Here is a 20,372-nt window from a genome sequence, read left to right on the forward strand (position 1 = left end):
CAACATTGTTTGAGATACTCCAGAAGCAAGATCGATCATGTCTAGCTTCAATGATTCTTGTTGATCAAATATTCCAAACACTTGTTTGAGATTCGAATCACTCCACAAGCAAGATTGATCATGTCGAGCTTGAATGATTCTACATGCAATCTAAACTACATAGAATTGCAAAGAAACTTAGCCATTGGCTAAAGAAGAGCACAAATGCTTCTTCCAAAAGTTGTAACATTCATACTTAATGACCATAATTAGTCCTTATGTAAATGTAACCTAAAAAATCTTAAAATACAATAGCTCTAAATTACTCTAAATAACCCACCCAAAATTTACAACAATCAAACTTCATTCTTCTTCAATGTAGCATGAGTTGAAACGTAGCATGAGTTGAAACATCTTTTGATAATTTTGACAACCTTTTCTTCACATCTTCATTGAAGTATATTGTATGATTAATGTCTCTTGGTTCATATCATTTCCATTAACCCAATTGTAGAAGAGTTTCACTTTCTTTCATCGTTTTCTATTGACTTTGATAGCTACCGTTCTTTCACTATTGGAGTTTCCAACGTTTCATGACGCTCCCTTGTGCTGCCATAAAAAAGGTATTAAATCTCCACCAACATGTATACGTACTTTTAGTGCACATTGAATCTTAAGGTAAATGTGAGGCTTTTTTTTAGTAGGATGTTAGATCAAGCATGGGTTGAGTATCGAACTTGATTACGTGCATCAATTGATTATATTAGGCTTTTTTTTTTTGTTTTCCTCACGTCAATCACACAAACTTCTTATCCACTCTCATTCGATTATAGTCGATTACAGTGGAAAGCAAGTACCACTCGAGTTTAAAGAATTTACAAACCCCTGGAAATCCAAACTTGTGATACAAAAATCGCCACATAAACATGTAGGATTTGGTCAACGAGGAGTGGAAATAGTAGGATAATTATTATTTTTTAGGCATAAACTTTGAGAGGGGGCCCTTTCCCATTAATTCATTGATTTTCCCTTGTAATAGGTCTAGCTTAGCCAGGTAGTTCCCTTGTTAAATTAATATTGTATTCCACTTACCACCATGAACATGAACATGAACATGAACATGAATATGCTTATGATGATGTCAAATCTTACCGCCCTTTTGCTTCTGATAACCAAAAACAAAGACAGGATTTGCCCCACCACCACCACTTCCCTATTAGTTTAATACATATCCCCATGTGACCCTCACATACTTCAATCATAAGTCTTAGTTTTAGATGAAGAATTTTGAAAAGATAAAAGTGTTTTTAAGTGAAGATTTCGATCATTTAAACCTACTCGTAAAGAAAACGTTAATGAAATCTTTGGTTTAGTTAAGTAATGAATGTTATGTTTGAGACTCCTGTTTTAAGGGCCGTAAAACCTGTGCTTAGGTTCAAGAAATCACTTTATATTGCATTGTACTTTCGTAAAAAATGATGATTTTGGAGGAGAACTGTATTTTTGTGTTACTTCTGAGCCTGATTTTTTTAGAATAGTATAGGACAAAAATCTATCGTGCATAGGAAATAGGAGATCATGTTTTTCCTTTGCCCTTGAATGATAGAACTCTTAGATAATCTTCGCATTTATAGTCAATCAACACGTTTGCAAACCTATTATTCTATATGATAATCACCTTATGATATTTCCACCATGACATCGATTCTCGTTATTTTTTCAAGCTCCCATGTTGGTTGTGACTTCAACTTTGAGTATGATGAATGAACTAAACTTGTAATTAAATGTTCTCTCCAAAAGCTCATTTTGAAGTACGCGTCTGTAACGATAAGAGTTCAAATCACAGAAAGCATTTTTGAATAACGTAAAAGGAGAGATTAGTAACGAACGATATTTAGTAATAAAATGTTAAGATGTGGTAGTGAGGAAATATCAAATCATGATGATTATCCATTTGAATATACATTTGAATATAGGGTTTAAAATGAATTGATACCAATTGTATGCAAATTGGCAATGAGGTGCAAAGAGATTGGGAGGGGACCTTCAAACAGCATCTTTCCCCAACTCACTAAGTAGGCCCATCAAAATCACCTATATCACTTCAAAAACCACTTTCTAGATTTTTTATTTTTTAAAAAAAAAAAAAAAAAAATTCTTCTCTCTATAATTTATAAATGTTATTTATTAATTCTCGAATTTCATTTTAAAGTAGGTCATGCACACTTTCGCATGTGTATAAAGCTTTTTTTTAAGTGCAAGACGAACATAAGTCAGAACGCTATCGTAGACTTTTTACAACGTTTTAAGTCAATGTTCTTGAATGTCTCTAACATGTCAAAAAGATGGTGAAACAAAAATGACCAACTAGATGAATAGGATCAACCTTCAGATGATTATGCTGGTGTCTAGACATCGTAAATATGATCGAGTATTGTAAAAAATGTTACTACTGTGGTATCTGATTTTAAAATGATCGAGATCAATTATTTAGGCTCATAAAAATGACCTAAAAAAAGAAACTCCTATCCCACAACCAAAAGTACATTATCTCCACGAACAAAAGAAAATGGTATCTTGTCCCAAAAATACTTGATTGGCGCCTACACCCAACTGGACATGAGGCGTTATAGCGTATGTCAGGTGTCACGGTCGTACTTTTTCAACCGTGCAACGTCATGATCTTGACACACTCGTGACCAACCTTAAGGAGAACCCAAGCCCCATTTTCATATTTTGCCTCACTTTTGTGGCTTCATCTTAAATTAGGCGAGATTTGTTTTTGCTCATTAAACATTACTTGTGCGGAATCTAAACTTCTTCGGCTATAGACGCCGCCTGTTCGTGCATGTTCAGTCATCTACGACACAACCGACTTGCCTCTACACTAGGCCAAGTGATACGGCTCGACCTTGCCTTTACTCGGGATCAAGGTCTCTCGTGTGCAACGTCCCATCCCATCATCTCATCTTGGTTCCGAATTAACATAGTCCATATGTCATATCATCGAGAACGGGTCCACGTGTCGTTCATAATCTCAGGATATTTCGAACATCCATCCATCCGAGTTCAATCGAGGCATTGGCCCTCCTGTGCCCATGTCATGTTATTTACGAATACCTTACCAAATAGTGGGTGCAAAATCCAACTTCTGACACTTGGGCTAAGGTGCAATACCGGCACACCCATGGCGTCCGATACTATTCTTGAAAGACCCATTTCAAATGAAGTCGCTCGAGATACTCGTCTCACAACACTCGCCTTTACTGTGACACATACATATGCTACAGGGTACTTAGCTTAGGCCCAGGGGTGGTGAAGAGATGACACCATGCCTCCACCTATAGTACATTTTAAGTCATTTTTAATACTCCTCCAGTAAACGTCATTTTGGCAAAGGTATCGTGGAGCATTGGTGAGCATTCATATTTCATATGGACAGACTTGACTCCAGAACTGCATTCCCAAATTCCCTCTAGATCTCTGACTTTCGAGGTTAAGGTTCGAGTCCCTACTTGACTCTTTAACAAGTCTATCTCTTAAATCTTGTCTACTCATTGCCCTTCACTTACTTATGCCTCTCTTCTCTTCAATGCCCACTTTGTACAATGTGTTAGATGATGCACCGTTCTCCTCAATCGCATCATGATACTTGTCTACACCCTTGTGTGGTCAACTAAGAGCACACACGTTCGATTTGATGCTATAGGAGAAGACCGAAGCACATACTAGGCTAGTTCGTGAACTGAGCTACAAGCATGGCTTGTGATGCTAGTTTGTTTCCAAATCTAAGGCTCGAGTGATTACGCTCCCAAGGTTGTGGTTCGATTTTCGAACCTAAGACTTGGATCGAAGCTAATTTTGAACCTATTTTCTTTCTCCTTCTTTATTTGTGATTGAAAATAAACTTTACTAGTGATGACTTCTTTAAACAACGTTATTCCTTAACGGTCGTGTTAGATTTTATTCGTGCATGACGTTGAGTCGAGGTAGTTGGACCGTTTTGAACAAATTGGATGCCAAAAGAATTGGGAAGGAAGAACCTTTTCAAGTTATATTGAAAGGGATAGAGATATTGATATTTTTTTAGAGACAATAAAGAAATTCATCACAATAAAAACGTTTAGAGAGAGAAAATTCTCTTTTATTATTATTATTATTTTTATATTATTGAATTCTCGAAGAAGAAATGGTCAACGCTCTCTCCAACTGATTACGTCAGCATCCACGTCATCTCTCTTTCTCTCTCCCAATCCTACTTAACCCCTTCTATCTCCATCCCTTCCTTTCATTCCACAAATCAAACTCTCCTCTCTCCGCCCTCCTCCTCCGCCACCTCACCATGCACGCCTTCTCCTCCGCCACCCTCGAAGCCTCTCTCTGCCACCTCCCCGCCCCCGACCTCGCCATGTCGCCACCACTTCTTGCATCCTTCCCTCATTTCATATCTTCCCACTCCTCCTCCTTCTCCTCGCTCCTCGCAAGCGACCTGGCCCCGATGCTAGAGCCATCAGGGCTCTTACCCTCGGAGCTCAGTTATAGTTGTAGTAGTGGACCTTGTAGTAGCTACGGGTCTCCGACATCAAAGCCTCAACGAAGTATGAGCCACGGACCAGGCATTCAGATTTCAACGTTGTTCGACTTAGAAAGTTCTGTGAGAAGGGCTTACAGCTCCAGTGATTTGCAGGTGTGCTATATGTCTCATATTTATTCGAACCAATCCAACCCAAAAGATTTATAGTCAAGTTGAATTAGGTTCATTGTTTAATAAAAAAATTTATTACTCGAGCCAGTCCAATCTAAAACATATTTTAATTCAACTCAACCTAACCTACGAGATGACAGGGAAGAACAGAAATGGCAAGCTCGAGTGAAAGCAGCTTGATAATAGAAGGAATGAGTACCAAAGCTTGTCGGTATAGTCCGGAAGAGAAAAGACAAAGAATCGAGAAGTATAAAACCAAGAGAAATCAGAGGAATTTTAATAAGAAAATTAAGGTATTTATCTTTTATTATTTATTCCACTTATTTTTTTAATTAATTATAAAAAATATATATTTAATTTCTACAAGAAGAACAAAAATTCATGTAAAATAATTGTATAATATTGGTGGAATTAAAAATGATTGTGGATAGGATTACTATTCATATGTAGCTACCACCAGTGTTCTTTATTTTTTTTATTTTTTATTTTTAATAAAGTTGTTTAAAAAACTAAAATACTTTACAATTTTTTTTTATTTAATTATAATTTCAATCTCTCGGGAACATGTCTGTGTTGTTAATGAACTTTAAAATAATATAATCTGTATCTTATATGTGAGATCTCACATCGGTCCGAGAGGACCTTATAAGGGTGTGAAACCCTCTCCCTAATAAACGTGTTTTAAAATCGTGAGTTGACGGCGATATGTAATGGGATAAAACAGACAATATCTACTGGCCGTGGACTTAAAACTGTTATATTATAAGTCTGTAAATTTTTTAAAATTTGTGTCAAACTTGTTTTATTTGAATATGTTTGAACTTTTTTTTTTCTTATATTATATTACATTATCTCTGGTTAGTTCAATTATGACGTGTTAATTTATCGAATGCTCGGGAATATGGTAGTATGAATGCAGGAAGACATTGGCGGATAGTAGAAGGCGAATAAGAGGGAGGTTTGCGAGAAATGAAGAAGCTGAGAATAGTAACTCGACCAGCTCGCCAACAGAGACATGGAGCTGCTACGACAATGCCATGACGGAGGAAGTCGGCCAAGACGATGGCTCATGGATCACCTTTCTTGATTCCTACTCTGTTAATTTTATTCCTTGATTTTTACTATTTACATTTATACCCTCCCAATTCTACCATAAAAAGAAAACAACTCGTTGAGGTTCAAACCTCCGTTCCACAATTATTTGAATTATACAGAAGAAAGAAAATCGAGCAATCGACCTTAAAGATGATAAGAATACCTTATCCAACTTTGTAAATTAAATTCTATTTTGAATGAATTGTCGTACCAACGTACATATTTGTAACATTGAGTAGTATAATTTCAGCAACTCGATTGCTTATATTATTTAAATGTGACGTGAACTTAAAACTATCAAAATATTTGTTCTAATTTTTAAATGTTTAGAAGTTTTTTTTTTTTTAATTTTTTTTTAAATGATGTAATCTCTCGATTAAACATATATTATTTGGTCGAATTGGTCGGTTGAAAAAGGTACAGGAGCTAGCGAGCTTAGAGATGTCCACGACAAGTGGGGCTATGTACTAGAAACGTCCACGAAGTGGTAACAGAATTCTCGAAGAATTTTTCTCTATTATTATTCTTATAAAAATAGTTATTTAAAAAAAACGTTTTAATGTATACTTTTCATTGCTAATTGGAGTTAATTCAGTTATAGTTAATTCAGTTATGTTATTATAAATTTAAATCGAATCATCTTTTTTATAAATTATTATTTGTCGAGGGACGGGGACAAACATATAATTCTCGTTCCTAACCCCATTTATCTAAAGGGGAGAAATATCTCCCCACTCACTCTTCATTCTCCGTCTAAGCGGGAAATCTCTACCCCATTCTGGGTAGGGTCCCACGGGACTTCCACCCCAGACATCTTTATCATGGCACGTGCATTTGGGACAAAGATAGATTAGAGTCTAGGGTATGGCTCTGATACCATGTTAGACGAACACGACTCTCCACAATGGTATAATATAGTCCACTTTAAGTATAAGTTATCATGACTTTGCTCTGGGCTTCCCCAAAAGATCTCATATCAATGGAGTTAGTATTTCTCACTTATAACCCATGATTATTCCCTAAATTAGCCGACGTGGGACTTCCATCATCCAACAAAACCAAACGTAAATTATTTTGACGAGATTTTAAAATATTTAAATATTACATTATTTTGAGTTGTATAATGATAATGTTTTTCTTGTTACCTTACTTATTTTAGAAGTGATTCTTAATGATCCGATGTAAAAAAAAACATATCATTATGATTATATTACCTATTATATGTTACCACATATATTATTTTTCTGAAAATGAACGGAAAAAAATGATAAACTTTGCAAATTTGGTAAAGTATCGGGATATTTACTCGACTTTTTAAAAATAAGAGTATGATTTGCAAAATAAGTAAATTAAATAAATTTAATTTGTAATTATTATATATAATTAGTGGAAAATAAATTTTAAAAAAGGAAAAAAAAAAAAAGCATATAAAAAAAGGATATGAATGAAAAGAAAGTTCTTATAGTTGAGAAAGAAACAGGAAAGGGCAAAGTGGTGATGAATATATCTTCAACACTTTGAAATATAAGTGCCCTTTCATTTTCATTGCCTAACTCAACACAATAATATCTATACTCGATTCACTTCTTTCTCGAACCTTCTACTTTTAATTGTGTATTTAATAGGTTAATGAAACAAAAATTCTTTAGATATCTCGAGTTTCCGTGCTCTAAATGTCGAGCTAGAACGAGAGTTACTGTAGATCAGGGTATGGATATCTCGAGCTTCCGTGCTCTAAAATTAACTTTTTGAACCAATTTAAAACGAGATTATAAATATCAAAATTGTATTTTAGATTAGAGAAATGTTGTGAATTTTGTATGTACGTAATCTTTTAACCTAAAAAATTATTACGAGAGGTAAATAGTCGGGAAACTATAACATATCTTTACGTGGGAATTGCTTCCTTCTTTCAATTTTAATTCCCGCAAAAATTTTCATTTATTTTTTATAATCAGGGTATGATTCTCATAACGTTGAATATAAAATCTAAAAGCTCAAATTTCAATATGACAACATAGCGTAACAGTTAAAGGACTACGTTAGCAAATATTGTCTTCTTTGGACTTTCCCTTTCCAGCTTCCTCTCAAAGTTTTTAAAACGTATCTGCTAGTAAGAGGTTTTCACACCCTTGTAACATACGTTTAGTTATTTTCTTCCACCAATGTGGGATCTCACAGTTTTTATAATAAAAATCGAGTGAGAGAGGGCAGGATTGAGGACGATGTTAAGTATAATCCTCATTCTCAACCCCGTTTAGCTAACATAGAGAAATATTTTTTCGCTGTCTTCCTTATTTTCCATTTAAACGGGAATTGTCAGACCTGGTTCGAGAGTGGAGTGTCATAGGTTAGCAAGGTAGAGTTGTTTACGTTAGTGCAAGTATGTGGGTAATGAAGGTAGGCTTCCACTGCATATGATGATATAAAAGTGGCATTGGTTTGGTTCAAATTTGTTTGCTTTTGGGAAGTTGATGGACAATTCAACCCACTTGGAGACGGATATAAAGTAAAATAGCGACGTTCCACGAAAACAAGTTATATGCTAAGGCTCAACCTTGGGGCCAAACTGATGATATTCACAACACCAGCTTGATGGCTATAGAACTTGAGCTCGACTTGACTACTCTTATAAAAATGATCAGCTTGCGTGTCACTTTCTCGACTTGATCTATCGAGACAAACTTTGTTTTTTCTCTTGTCGATTGTCCAATCAATTGTCTTCCATTTTCATGGTTGATATATTTTACTTGGCCTTTGATTGACGATCTCTCTCCATAACATACATCAGACTATAGATCGTCCTACATCGTTGGTTGTCTCTGTCTCTTGTCTCTTCCTCATGTTTGCCTTCAATTAGATTTTGTTGTTGTCGTCGTTAATATAATTTAAATTTGAACCCACAAATGATATAAATACTACTGTTGCTTTAGCTTTACTCACATCAGTAGCATATCTCTATGCAGGTTTAGCAAAAAAGGATTAAGTTATTTCGGTAAATACACTCAACCAACTCCAATCTTTTTACCCATTAACATCTTAGAAGATTTCACAAAACCCTTATCACTTAGTTTTCGACTTTTCGGAAATATATTAGCTGATGAATTAGTAGTTGTTGTTCTTGTTTCTTTAGTACCTTTAGTAGTTCCTATACCTGTTATGTTCCTTGGATTATTTACAAGTGGTATTCAAGCTCTTATTTTTGCAACTTTAGCTGCGGCTTATATAGGCGAATCCATGGAGGGTCATCATTGATTAGTTTTCGAAATAGTCTTTTTTTTTTAGCTTAGACCAAGGCCATGTATACATGGCTCAAGATAATCTAGGGAACATAAATATACAAATAATTTTAAAATACAGAAGGTATATACTATCGAGGGAGTAAGAGTAATAGGAAAAAAAAGNTGAATTATTTACAAGTGGTATTCCGGCATAGGCGAATCCATGGAGGGTCATCATTGATTAGTTTTGGAAAGTCTTTTTTTTAGCTTAGACCGTCAATGCATACATGCCTCAAGATAATCTAGGGAATATAAATATGAGTTCAAGTCTACCGCTAATAAATATTATCTTATTTGGTCTTTCCTTTTCGAGTTTCCCCTCAAAGTTTTTAAAATGTCTACGAAGGAGACTTTCACACCCTAAAACTCAACTTCCTCACTAGCACACCCTTCCTCACTAACAGACCACTCCGTGTCTGGCTTTGGTACCATTTGTTCGTAATATCATTTGTGTGAATCAATAGAAAAAGTGAAAGTTGTTTAAAGAAATTGTAGTAATGAGGTTAGCAAGTGGGAGTGCGAATGATAAAAGAATGAAGTTCACTTGAAATAAGCAACAAAGAACCATATCCTTCAATAATATTCACTAAAATTAGAGAACTAAAAGATGTTCGAAGTATCATACTGTTTCCACAGTAATATACTCTGCCAGCTTCAAAAATATTGTTGAGTTAAAGAAATGCTAGACTCACCCATTTCTCATTTAACTTTATCAGAAAAACATCAACAACAACTCTACTCTCCACTTTTACTCCGATTTCTGCTTCGATGATCTCCTCGGGCGAGAAGTCCTCAACCCACTTGTAAGCCTTCCCACGAATTTCAGAATCTCGTCGATTATGATCACGGGCAATGCCACCGCCAGAACCAAGAGCCATTCGTTCAACGACAGCGGGACGATGCCAAAGATCTTGGCGAGGAATGGCACATACAGAATCAAGAAATGCAGGCCGAACGAAACAGACATGGCGAGGAGGAGCCAAGGGTTAACCCAAGGGGGCATTGTCAACAAGCTTCCATCCTCGGAGAGGGCATTGAGGGAATTGAACATCTCTATGGCTACCAAGACGGAGAGCGACAGGGTCGATGCTTTGATCTTGCCTGAGCGGAAGTAATCGCATGGATCCGAATCAAAGCTGAAGACTTCATCCCCAGCTGTGAAGGGCGACACCGAAAACCCGTCCCAAGATGAGCACTGACCCCAGTTAGCGAGCTGAGAGTAAGAGACCAGACTGTGGCCATCTCCAGACAGGTCGATGCCTAAGAATGATGCATGTGTATACCAAATAATAAATACTCCTACAGTTGCTACCCCTACGTAAAGTCCGATCACCTGAGAGCATCAAATGAAGCTAGGAAATTAGATTTTCATCTCATTAGGAAGTTATATAGTTAGTTAAAGGAAGCGAAGGGGTGCAAAAAATACCAAATAGCGGAACAAAATCCAGGGTGTGATCAACGAGTCGTCGCTCTTCCTTGGCGGTTTCTTCATTATATCGTTATCAGGTGGATTAAATCCCAACGCAGTTGCCGGGGGTCCGTCTGTAACGAGATTAACCCAGAGAAGCTGAACAGGGATCATCCCTTCGGGGATACCCAGTGCTGCTGTCAAAAATATTGATGCAACTTCACCAATATTCGAGGAAATCATGTACCTACAATCAGTTGAAACCGTTTAAACATTACTGAAATCGTGCACGGTCGCTCGAGATATTGATATTTGATGGCAGTAACATAAATGACCAACAGCTATGTCCAATGACCAGAATATTATCAACGAAAATGGATGAATGGTTGCTCAAGTAGAGGAAAAACCTGATAAAAGCCTTCATATTGTCGTAAATGGACCTGCCTTCACCAACTGCTGCAACTATTGTACTAAAATTGTCATCTGCAAGAACCATGTCGGAGGCTTCCTTTGCAACCTGGAAAAATAAATTCCATTCGAGCGCAGACGCAAGCCCGTTTAAATATGATCAGTGGTACTATATAATTGTAAACATTAATGTATAACACATCCAACAACTTATTTCGAAGTAAGTACCTCAGTACCAGCAATGCCCATCGCAATCCCGATATCGGCCAGCTTCAAGGCAGGCGCATCATTGACTCCATCACCGGTCATTGCAACAACTTCACCGTCTTCCTTGAGCAATCTCACTATCTCTTGTTTATGTCTTGGTTCAGCCCTTGAGAAAAGAAGTCCTCCATCTTGTCTTAAGTGAAGTTTTTGACCCTCCCGATTCATTGCCATGAACTCTTTTCCAGTTAAACTTCTGGAATTTATAGCTTCATGTTTTCCAAACACGCCTATTTCTCGACATATAGCTTCAGCTGTATTCTGGTTGTCCCCTGTGATAACCATGACACGAATACCAGCAGCTTTGCAGTCTTCAATTGCTTGATGAACCTCTTTTCGAGGAGGATCCTATCAAAACAAATGGCGACACAAACTTAAGTCAATTGAAAAACTATACAAATATCCAAAATAAATAAATGAAAAGGCATAGACACCGAGCGACTCACTCTTAACCCAACAAAGCCCGCAAAGATAAGATTACTTTCGATTGTGGAGTATTTGGACGGGTCAAGTAGAAGCTGGTGTGCTGGATGTTCTTCATCACCGTTATTATAAGAGGAAAATTCTGGAAGATCTTCCTTGTATGCAAAACCTAAACACCTTAATGCACTTGATGACATCTCACGCAAATAATCTAAGAGGTATCTCTTCGAATCTGAGTCCAACTTCACTATAGTTCCATCAAGCAGTTGAATAAATGAACTCCGATCCAAAAGGTTTTCAACAGCACCCTGCCACAGTTCAGTCAAGCACCATCTTAATTAAGATCACAAGGCTGATAGATATCAAGCTTTACAACCTCCGAATTTAAGTAGCAATGAAAATAAAATTTATCACCAAACAAGACATAAATAGTGAGATTATCAGAAGATACCTTCACGAGTAATGATTTCTTCCCTGAGCTAGAAGTTGTAATAACTCCCATGGATTTACGGTCTCGGTCAAATTCTAGAGTAGCAATGCGTTGCTCGTTCTTATTCCAAGCATGGCAGCATCCTTGTTAATCACATTCCCACGTCAAAAACATGTCAGCATAAAGATGCATAAGAAAGAAAATGAGGCAATAATAACAGCCAAGAACTTACGCAGGACATCCCCATTAATGTCAGCTGAACTTGAGTCATATCCTTCAGGAAGCCCCATCTTTTCCACAAGAACCTAAACATGCAGATAAAATGCATCAGTAACCAAGCTACATAAGATGCACGACACGTTTATTTGTTGGCATCCGCCCTTGCCTTCATTTTCAGCATCATTACTAAGTGTCTGAACAACGTTCCTTTTCTTACTTTATCAACATTCAGACAATATAACTAGCAAAAAGAAATTTACCAAACATTACGGGCTACAACAACCTCCCCCCTTCACTAATATTACGAAAACAAATCTATCAGTGGTCACNATCAAACATTACGGGCTACAACAACCTCCCCTTCACTAATATTACGAAAACAAATCTATCAGTGGTCACTTAAAGAAGACTTCTAGTTTCCTAGTCTTTACAGCTTTCATCTTTGGCCATGTGTTTAGCAAACTATTATTTTGTCCAATCTGGCAGGGAATTTTCAGTTGTAAAAGTCAAAAAGTGACATAAAATCGTTACATCAAAAGATCATGAGATTATTCGGTCACCCACCTTCAATGCTGCTTCAGTAGGCATTCCATTTGCAACAAAATGATGGCCAGATTTTTCAACACCTGCATCATTACAGACAGCAGCGATCTTTGCCAACATTTGCAGATTAGCATCCAGTTGACCTCCAAGCCAACCGATTATCTTTCCATCTAAAGGATCATATGTAGTCCCCTCCACATCAAAAGCTCGCAGAGTGCCAACACGAGAACCAAGGGCCACAATTTTTGCCACAGCCATCTGATTAGTTGTTAGAGTACCGGTCTTATCAGAACATATCACAGTTGTACAGCCAAGTGTTTCAACACTGGGCAGCTTCCGAACAAGGGCATTCTTTTGAGCCATCTTTCGAGTGCCAAGTGCCAAGCATGTTGTTATGACCGCAGGCAAACCTTCTGGAATTGCAGCTACAGCCAATGCCACAGCAATCTCAAAGTAATATGTACATTTCTCAAATGAGAACTTGAAATTTGCAGGCCACCCATCAACATATTCCCAAGTGAGGAAGTATTTGACATTAATAAGCCAAACTAGAGCACAGATCACTCCAATTATTGCCGTTAGAAGCTCTCCAAACTCATTCAACTTTTTCTTCAATGGCGTATCATCTTCACTCTGGGATGCTTCTTGTATCTGAGCATGCACCTGTCCTAGTTCAGTGTTCATTCCTATTTGGGTAACAACGCAAATACAATTTCCATTGACAACTGTTGTCCCTGCAAAAACCATACACTTTTTCCCTTGTATATCGGTATCTTCNCTGTATCTTCTGGCACTGCCTTAGCCGTCTTGCTCACCGCTTCACTCTCGCCTGTCAAGGAACCTTGCTCAACCCGAAAAGTTGAGCTGATTAAACGCAATACTCGCATGTCAGCAGGCACCTTATCCCCAACTCTGAGTTCTACTATATCACCGGGAACAAGATCTTTTGCAACAATCGAAACTCGTTTACCATTTCGTATAACTGAAGCCTGTTCAGACTGGATTTCTTTAAGNTATCGGTATCTTCTGGCACTGCCTTAGCAGTCTTGCTCACCGCTTCACTCTCGCCTGTCAAGGAACCTTGCTCAACCCGAAAAGTTGAGCTGATTAAACGCAATACTCGCATGTCAGCAGGCACCTTATCCCCAACTCTGAGTTCTACTATATCACCGGGAACAAGATCTTTTGCAACAATCGAAACTCGTTTACCATTTCGTATAACTGAAGCCTGTTCAGACTGGATTTCTTTAAGGGCTTCCAATGCTTTCTCGGCATTGTTCTCTTGCCAAATGCCAACAATGGCATTGACGATCAGTATCAAGAAAATAACTAGAGGCTCCACAAATGCTGTGATCTCCATCTCACCTCCTTCCTCACCATCATACCACGCAAGAACAAAAGATACAACCGCTGCAGCTAATAGAATCCTAACTAGTGTGTCATTAAATTGTNGTGCTTCCAATGCTTTCTCAGCATTGTTCTCTTGCCAAATACCAACAATGGCATTGACGATCAGTATCAAGAAAATAACTAGAGGCTCCACAAATGCGGTGATCTCCATCTCACCTCCTTCCTCGCCATCATACCACGCAAGAACAAAAGATACAACTGCTGCAGCTAATAGAATCCTAACTAGTGTGTCATTAAATTGTTCCAAAATAAGTTTCAAGATTGAGGTACCTTCATGCTTCTCCAATTCATTGAAACCATAGATCTTTCTCTTGTTTTCGACCTCTTCAGAAGATAATCCGAGATCTGGATTCACTTGGTACTTCTCTACGCATTCTTGAACATCCCTTGCCCAGGCAGGGTACGTTTCTTTCTTCGAAGATGTAGCAGCAAAAATGTCTTTCTTCCCATAGTTTTCCCCCCCTCTTCCCATTTAGATTAGCAAACACGTTGGACGGATACAGAAATCCAATAGAAAAATCAATTTCTCCTGCAAATCACGAAGAAGAAGAGGATAATTTTAGACAAAATCCAACGCAGAACAACATTAAAACAAATCCCCAAAACTACGAAATCAAACACTCGATCCTCAGTTTAATCCACTAAGAATTCACGATACGCGAGTAAAAATCAATCACTAACACAAAAATGAAACAAAACAAAACAAAACCAAAAAATCACCCACTGCAATTATCCTACACAAGCCAAATTGAAGAATTAAGCAAAATCGTTCAAATTCAAACAGATCCGTAAGAAACAACAATATCCTCGCGTCTCCAAACCTCCTCGACAAGAAAACAGGATCAAAACATCAAATCAAAGAGAATCGATAGAAAACAAAACCAAAATCAACACTCAACCCATTCATTTCTCTCAAAACGNAGAGAATCGATAGAAAACAAAACCAAAATCAACACTCAACCCAATCATTTCTCTCAAAACCNAAATTCAAACAGATCCGTAAGAAACAACAATATCCTCGCGTCTCCAAACCTCCTCGACAAGAAAACAGGATCAAAACATCAAATCAAAGAGAATCGATAGAAAACAAAACCAAAATCAACACTCAACCCATTCATTTCTCTCAAAACGACATAGCATAGGTACCAAAATTCCAGGATCTTCGACGAGCAAAGGCTTCCGCTTCTCCCTCTAAACTGGAATAGACTGAATGAGAGCGTAGAGAGAGAGAGAGAGAGAGAATCAAAACCAACGTGACGCTTCCAGTGACGACGAACTGGACAACAACAAACCGTGGAACGGAACTGATAATAGGTTAAATAAGGAGCGATTCAACAGCATAATCTCCTGCATCCGGTAGTATTAACAACGAACAGATATCCGATCATGTTCTGCCACGTGTTGAAATCTGGTGGTGTTATGAGTGATGTGTGGTGTGAAGGTACACGATAAGAAAAACGGGATTCCGCATGGAATTGGTTTTATCGTTATTAAAATAAGTGGCACGAAGCTTCGTACTTGTTTCTCTTCGGAATACCAAACTTGGGATTTGGAAAAGGAACTTTGCTATTATGCCCCTATACTTTAATCAAATTTAAAATCGAGATCTTAATTTTAGAAATATTCATTTTACTTCTGGTTCGGCTCTGTAGCACCCACCTCGAAGGCTCGAACTCGGAGGGAATTCTCGAAAAATGTAGAGGACGTGAGTAACATTTTTTTCTTGTGAAATATATTGATTTATTCGGTTTTTATTTTTCAATATTAAAATAATTATTTTTTTAAAAAAAATAATAAATGGGAAAATATTATCTCGGTAATTAGATCCTCACGAATTTACAGTAGGAATCCTGGTCTCCACAAAAATAAATGAAAATTTGACTGAGATAAGGAACGAAATAGGGCTTCCTCGTCCCCAACCATGAACATCTCGAGTTTCATTTTTTTTTAGTAATTTATTTGAAATACCAAATAATTATATATCTCATTCCATCAATTTATATATATTTTGGCTTTTTTTAAGAATTATTTTTCACATTTTTATTTTTATTATTAAATATAGGCCTCAGGTTTAGAAACTGAACCAAACTTTGAACGTTAGCCTCAGTGACCCAATCATTCGAACCACAAACCTGGAATCAAGCATGCAGCGTACGACCCAATCCAATGTTGGCTCAAGCCCACAACTCTGTCTAGTTGGTTCACAACCCATCAGCTCACACTTCGCCCAAAATGTAGAACCAACCCGGACGACTTATGAACCAGCTTCATCAACAACTAGCCTCTTCACCTCACCTAACTCCAACTCTACCGGCCTAGCATAAAAAGTATGGAAGTATGATGTGCATCATAACAATGTACCATTATTTAAGATACAGTACCTCATGCATGGTGTATGTCATGAGCACAAGATACTTCCCCAATATGTTTTGTATAGACACGTAATCTATGATATGATTCGTGTTCCTTCCTTCCTGTTAGTTTTTGGCCGTGTGAGCCTATGTTAGTCCATAGTCAGGCCTAGAGTGTATGTCTACGAGTCCACCTAATGGGTTCATGAGCGTGAACCATGTGTAGAAAAAGTATTATGCATCCAACTTTACCCGCAAAAGAAAGTAGAACACAAACTGTACAATGAAATTCGAACTGTCGATCTTTGAGATGATAATTAAATATCTTATCTACTAAATTATGTTCAAATTTACTCGGAAAAGGAGTTATATTGCTCGTAAGGAAAGTGGAATGGCCAAAGATTACATAGATGTCGTGTTGGTACACGACAAGGAGAAGGAAAGAAGGAAATACATGAAAAATTAAAACGGCATCGTTTCATATGTTCTTTTTCTTTTTTACATTTTTGGCACAAATTTCTGCATTATCATAATGTCATCTTCAACCCTTAAATGTAAAAATTAATTTTACAATAAATAAATAACAATAATAATAAAACTCTATTTTAAAGTCTGATTGACTTTGACGTTGTTTTTTTTTTTTTCTTCTTATTTATTGATAATTGTTTAATTTCATTAATATCATTTTACGATCTTGATTTTTTTCCCTTTTTCGTAACGAGTGTGATATGACATATTCTTGAAAAAAAAAAATTAAAAATTAAAAAATTAAATTTACACTAAACATTGGTTAAAGGAGATTAATTATGGGCGTTTGAATCCTCCTTTTTCATCTGGAATCAGAGTTTTGACGGATCGTCCAAGAACGGTATATAAGTGTTTTATACTTAATTTGAAGTTAGTTATTTCTACCGGTGTTTGTTTGAAAATTAGAATTAGAGCTCAACAACTCGGGAAGGAACGAAGTTGATGTGTGTTTTCTATGAAAAGTTATGGAAATATAAGTAAATTAGAAAAAATCTAAGAACTAATGGAATTTTGAAAAATTTATTATGGAGGCGAGCAACGACTGCCATGTGTCAAGCAACGGTTGGAGCAACACATCTGCTTCCTATGGAGACGCATGTCACTTGGCCCAATCCGATCGTCTTACTCGACTCGTCACCCCGCGCACGACCTAGTTCAATACCTGTGACCCAAGCCGACCGCCTTACCTGACTCGATCCTACCCCATCTCTCCTAGTGCACCATGTGTAGCACAATAAGTGCACTCACACGACCCAAACATGCGCGTGCAGCCACGTGTATTCCTCCTCTTTTGTGCATGTGTGTTCATTTTTCACTTGTTTGACCTCCTTTTTCATTTAATTTTACTTCAATTAGAATCGATCGGTGACCTTTCTGTAGTAAAAAAAAAAAAAAGAAAAAAGCTCAGTAGGCCACCTTTCATCTATGTGAAGAGCCACTCAGAATTTTCTCAAGTAATACTTGTAATGATCGGTAGGGCGTGCTGGCGTGCTAGCGTGCGAGCCTATCATGCCTTAAACGACTAGATTATGCACGTTTACGACTATAATGGAAATTTTTTTATAAATGAACCATGTGTTATGGAAAATTATAAAAATGGCTCTAGGATGGGAATTCAAGTAGTGTGCCTATTTTGATGTTTTCTGCTATGCTAGAATGGAGGATGAGATATTGTGATCTGCACTCTAGGTGATTGATAGATATTATTTTCCCATTGAGCTTGCTTGAATGTATGATTTACGATCTCTGTGCGTTATATGTTTGATAGAAGTATCTCTCTAATAAAAGTGTATGAATGAATATACTATGTTTTTTGTGTTTTAGGTGATCGATAGAAATATCTCTTTCGTAAAGCGTATATACGTGAGCTAAGCTAGGTTTTTGTCGCCAGGGTTAGAGCGGTTTATACTTTGACCTAGGTCAATATGTTTCTAGTGGACCAAGTACTTTAGGATAATGAGCGACTATCAGTTTAGACTTGAGTGCACCTAGAAATTGGATTAGCCCCAAGGAGCTAACCTCGTAGGGCTTGAAAATATGAGATGTGGACTAAATGGTTTAAACTCCCCCTAAGAATCTAATCTAGGTAGGATTAAGGAAGCTTAACTAAACCTTGAGACGACTTGAGTTGAAGTTTAACTAAACCTTGAGACGACTTGAGTTATTATTTAAGTGTAGGGTCAGGACAAGGTTGATGTTGTGATTTCGTTAAATCAGTTCTGAGGAGGGACTTGGAACTACACGAGTAGTTAGCTCAAGACGAGTACTTTTATTAAGTGTAGAAACAGGTCACGACTGACTTTGGGACTCCATAATCTGGTCTTGGAAGAGACTAGGGATTATGCAAGGAGATGGCTTAGGGTGAATATTTCTACTAATTGTATCTCAGGGTGAATATTTCTTACACTTAGGGTGAATATTTCTATTGAGTGTAGAAACGTGATAAGACAACCCTAATCATCAGCCCAACGATCCAAGCTTTTGTTGAAACAAGAACCCTTGAATTAAAGTAATTAACACCTCCTTATACTAAATTTGGATCAACCAAGAGATAAGGCTAGAATTAGATTACCTCTTACGAGATTTAGAACAAGATTTGGAACCTTGTTCTAAATTGATTCGATCGTAGAAGCAAGATTTGGAACCTTGTTCTAAATTGATTCGATCGTAGAAGCAAGATTTGAAACCTTGTTCTAAATTGAGTCACTCCACAATCGAACTTGATCAAGGCTGGATTGAATGGCTCGGATTCAATTCTACCACAAGAATTGCTTGAAACTTAGGAATGACAAATATGATGCTCGGATTTCTAAGGAAAACGTCTCAATTTGAGATATGAATTACATTCATCTGCGAATCTGATTTTTATCTAACATATTGTGGGTATTTATAGTCTCCCGACAAAAGACGTTTGTGGCTGGGATTTATTCTCGATCCTCCTTTAATCTCTACAAAAGACGAAGTCAAATCGACCATTTGACCTTACATATTTTATGAAATTAAAAACAATACTTTCCTACAAATGTTGATGTGCTTGAGTGGCTAAACCGGCATGTTTGAAATCCATTGAGCTCTCTCCGCGTAGGTTTGAATTCTGTTGTGGACATTTTTTAATCTTCATGACATTTTTTGAATCTTTTTGGCAATAGGTCCATTTGGAACATCGTGATTCTTATCAAAACGGGTCCAAGACTGACGTTGCGACTCTATAAATCAATCTAAAAAAGAGACTTAGGACTAAATGAGTAGTTGTCAAGGTGAGCACTTTTATTGAGTGTAGAAACGGGTCAAGACTAATGTCACGACTTCGTAAACTAGTCTCAGAGAGAGACTGAGAAATACACGAGTAGTTGTCAGGTTCGACTTTATAAATCGGTCTAAAAAGAGACTTAGGACTAAATGAGTAGTTGTCAAGGTGAGCACTTTTATTGAGTGTAGAAACGGGTCAAGGCTAATGCCACGACTTCGTAAACTAGTCTCATAGAGAGACTGAGAAATACACGAGTAATTGTCAGGTTCAAAATTCAAAAACTTCAAAAATTGGGTCGTGACAACTCGTTTTAAATCTCGGGCACATAAAAAATGAGACAAACTTTTGGAGGGCTAACATCCAAAGTCAAGACAAAAACAACTTTCGTTGGTTGTATTGATTTTGATTGTTAGGACCAACATCATTTGTATCATCAATTCAAACATAGTTTTGAAAGCAACAATTACTTTCTTAATGGTGAAATAGTTTTGAATAACTCAAAAGTCTTCCAAATAAATTCTTAATTAATATGGAGATGAGGAAATGCTTCGCCAACTCTAATTAAGTTTGTGACAAAGT

The 20,372-nt window shown here is 37.1% G+C and overlaps 1 protein-coding gene across 3 annotated transcripts; it reads right to left on the reverse strand.

The window, feature by feature from the left end:
• Positions 1-9,586: 9,586 nt before the first annotated feature.
• LOC111782730 (calcium-transporting ATPase 1, endoplasmic reticulum-type-like) lies at positions 9,587-15,465 on the reverse strand. Of its 3 annotated transcripts, none has more exons than XM_023663521.1 (11): positions 15,312-15,465; positions 14,384-14,694; positions 13,779-14,182; positions 12,777-13,528; positions 12,226-12,298; positions 12,015-12,136; positions 11,587-11,871; positions 11,105-11,488; positions 10,876-10,985; positions 10,487-10,715; positions 9,587-10,393 (listed from the first exon to the last, which is right to left on the reverse strand). In XM_023663521.1, exons 2-11 carry the CDS (start codon positions 14,635-14,637, stop codon positions 9,809-9,811), a joined length of 3,198 nt encoding a protein of 1,065 aa, XP_023519289.1. In that variant the 5' UTR covers positions 14,638-14,694; positions 15,312-15,465; the 3' UTR covers positions 9,587-9,808. The 3 variants fall into 3 exon arrangements, with proteins under 3 accessions (XP_023519289.1, XP_023519290.1, XP_023519291.1); XM_023663522.1 differs by having other exon boundaries at positions 12,777-13,519; positions 13,770-14,182; XM_023663523.1 differs by having other exon boundaries at positions 15,276-15,459.
• Positions 15,466-20,372: the final 4,907 nt, after the last annotated feature.

The sequence above is a fragment of the Cucurbita pepo genome, chromosome LG20 (genome assembly GCF_002806865.2).
Source record: "Cucurbita pepo subsp. pepo cultivar mu-cu-16 chromosome LG20, ASM280686v2, whole genome shotgun sequence".
NCBI classification, from domain to species: domain Eukaryota; kingdom Viridiplantae; phylum Streptophyta; class Magnoliopsida; order Cucurbitales; family Cucurbitaceae; genus Cucurbita; species Cucurbita pepo.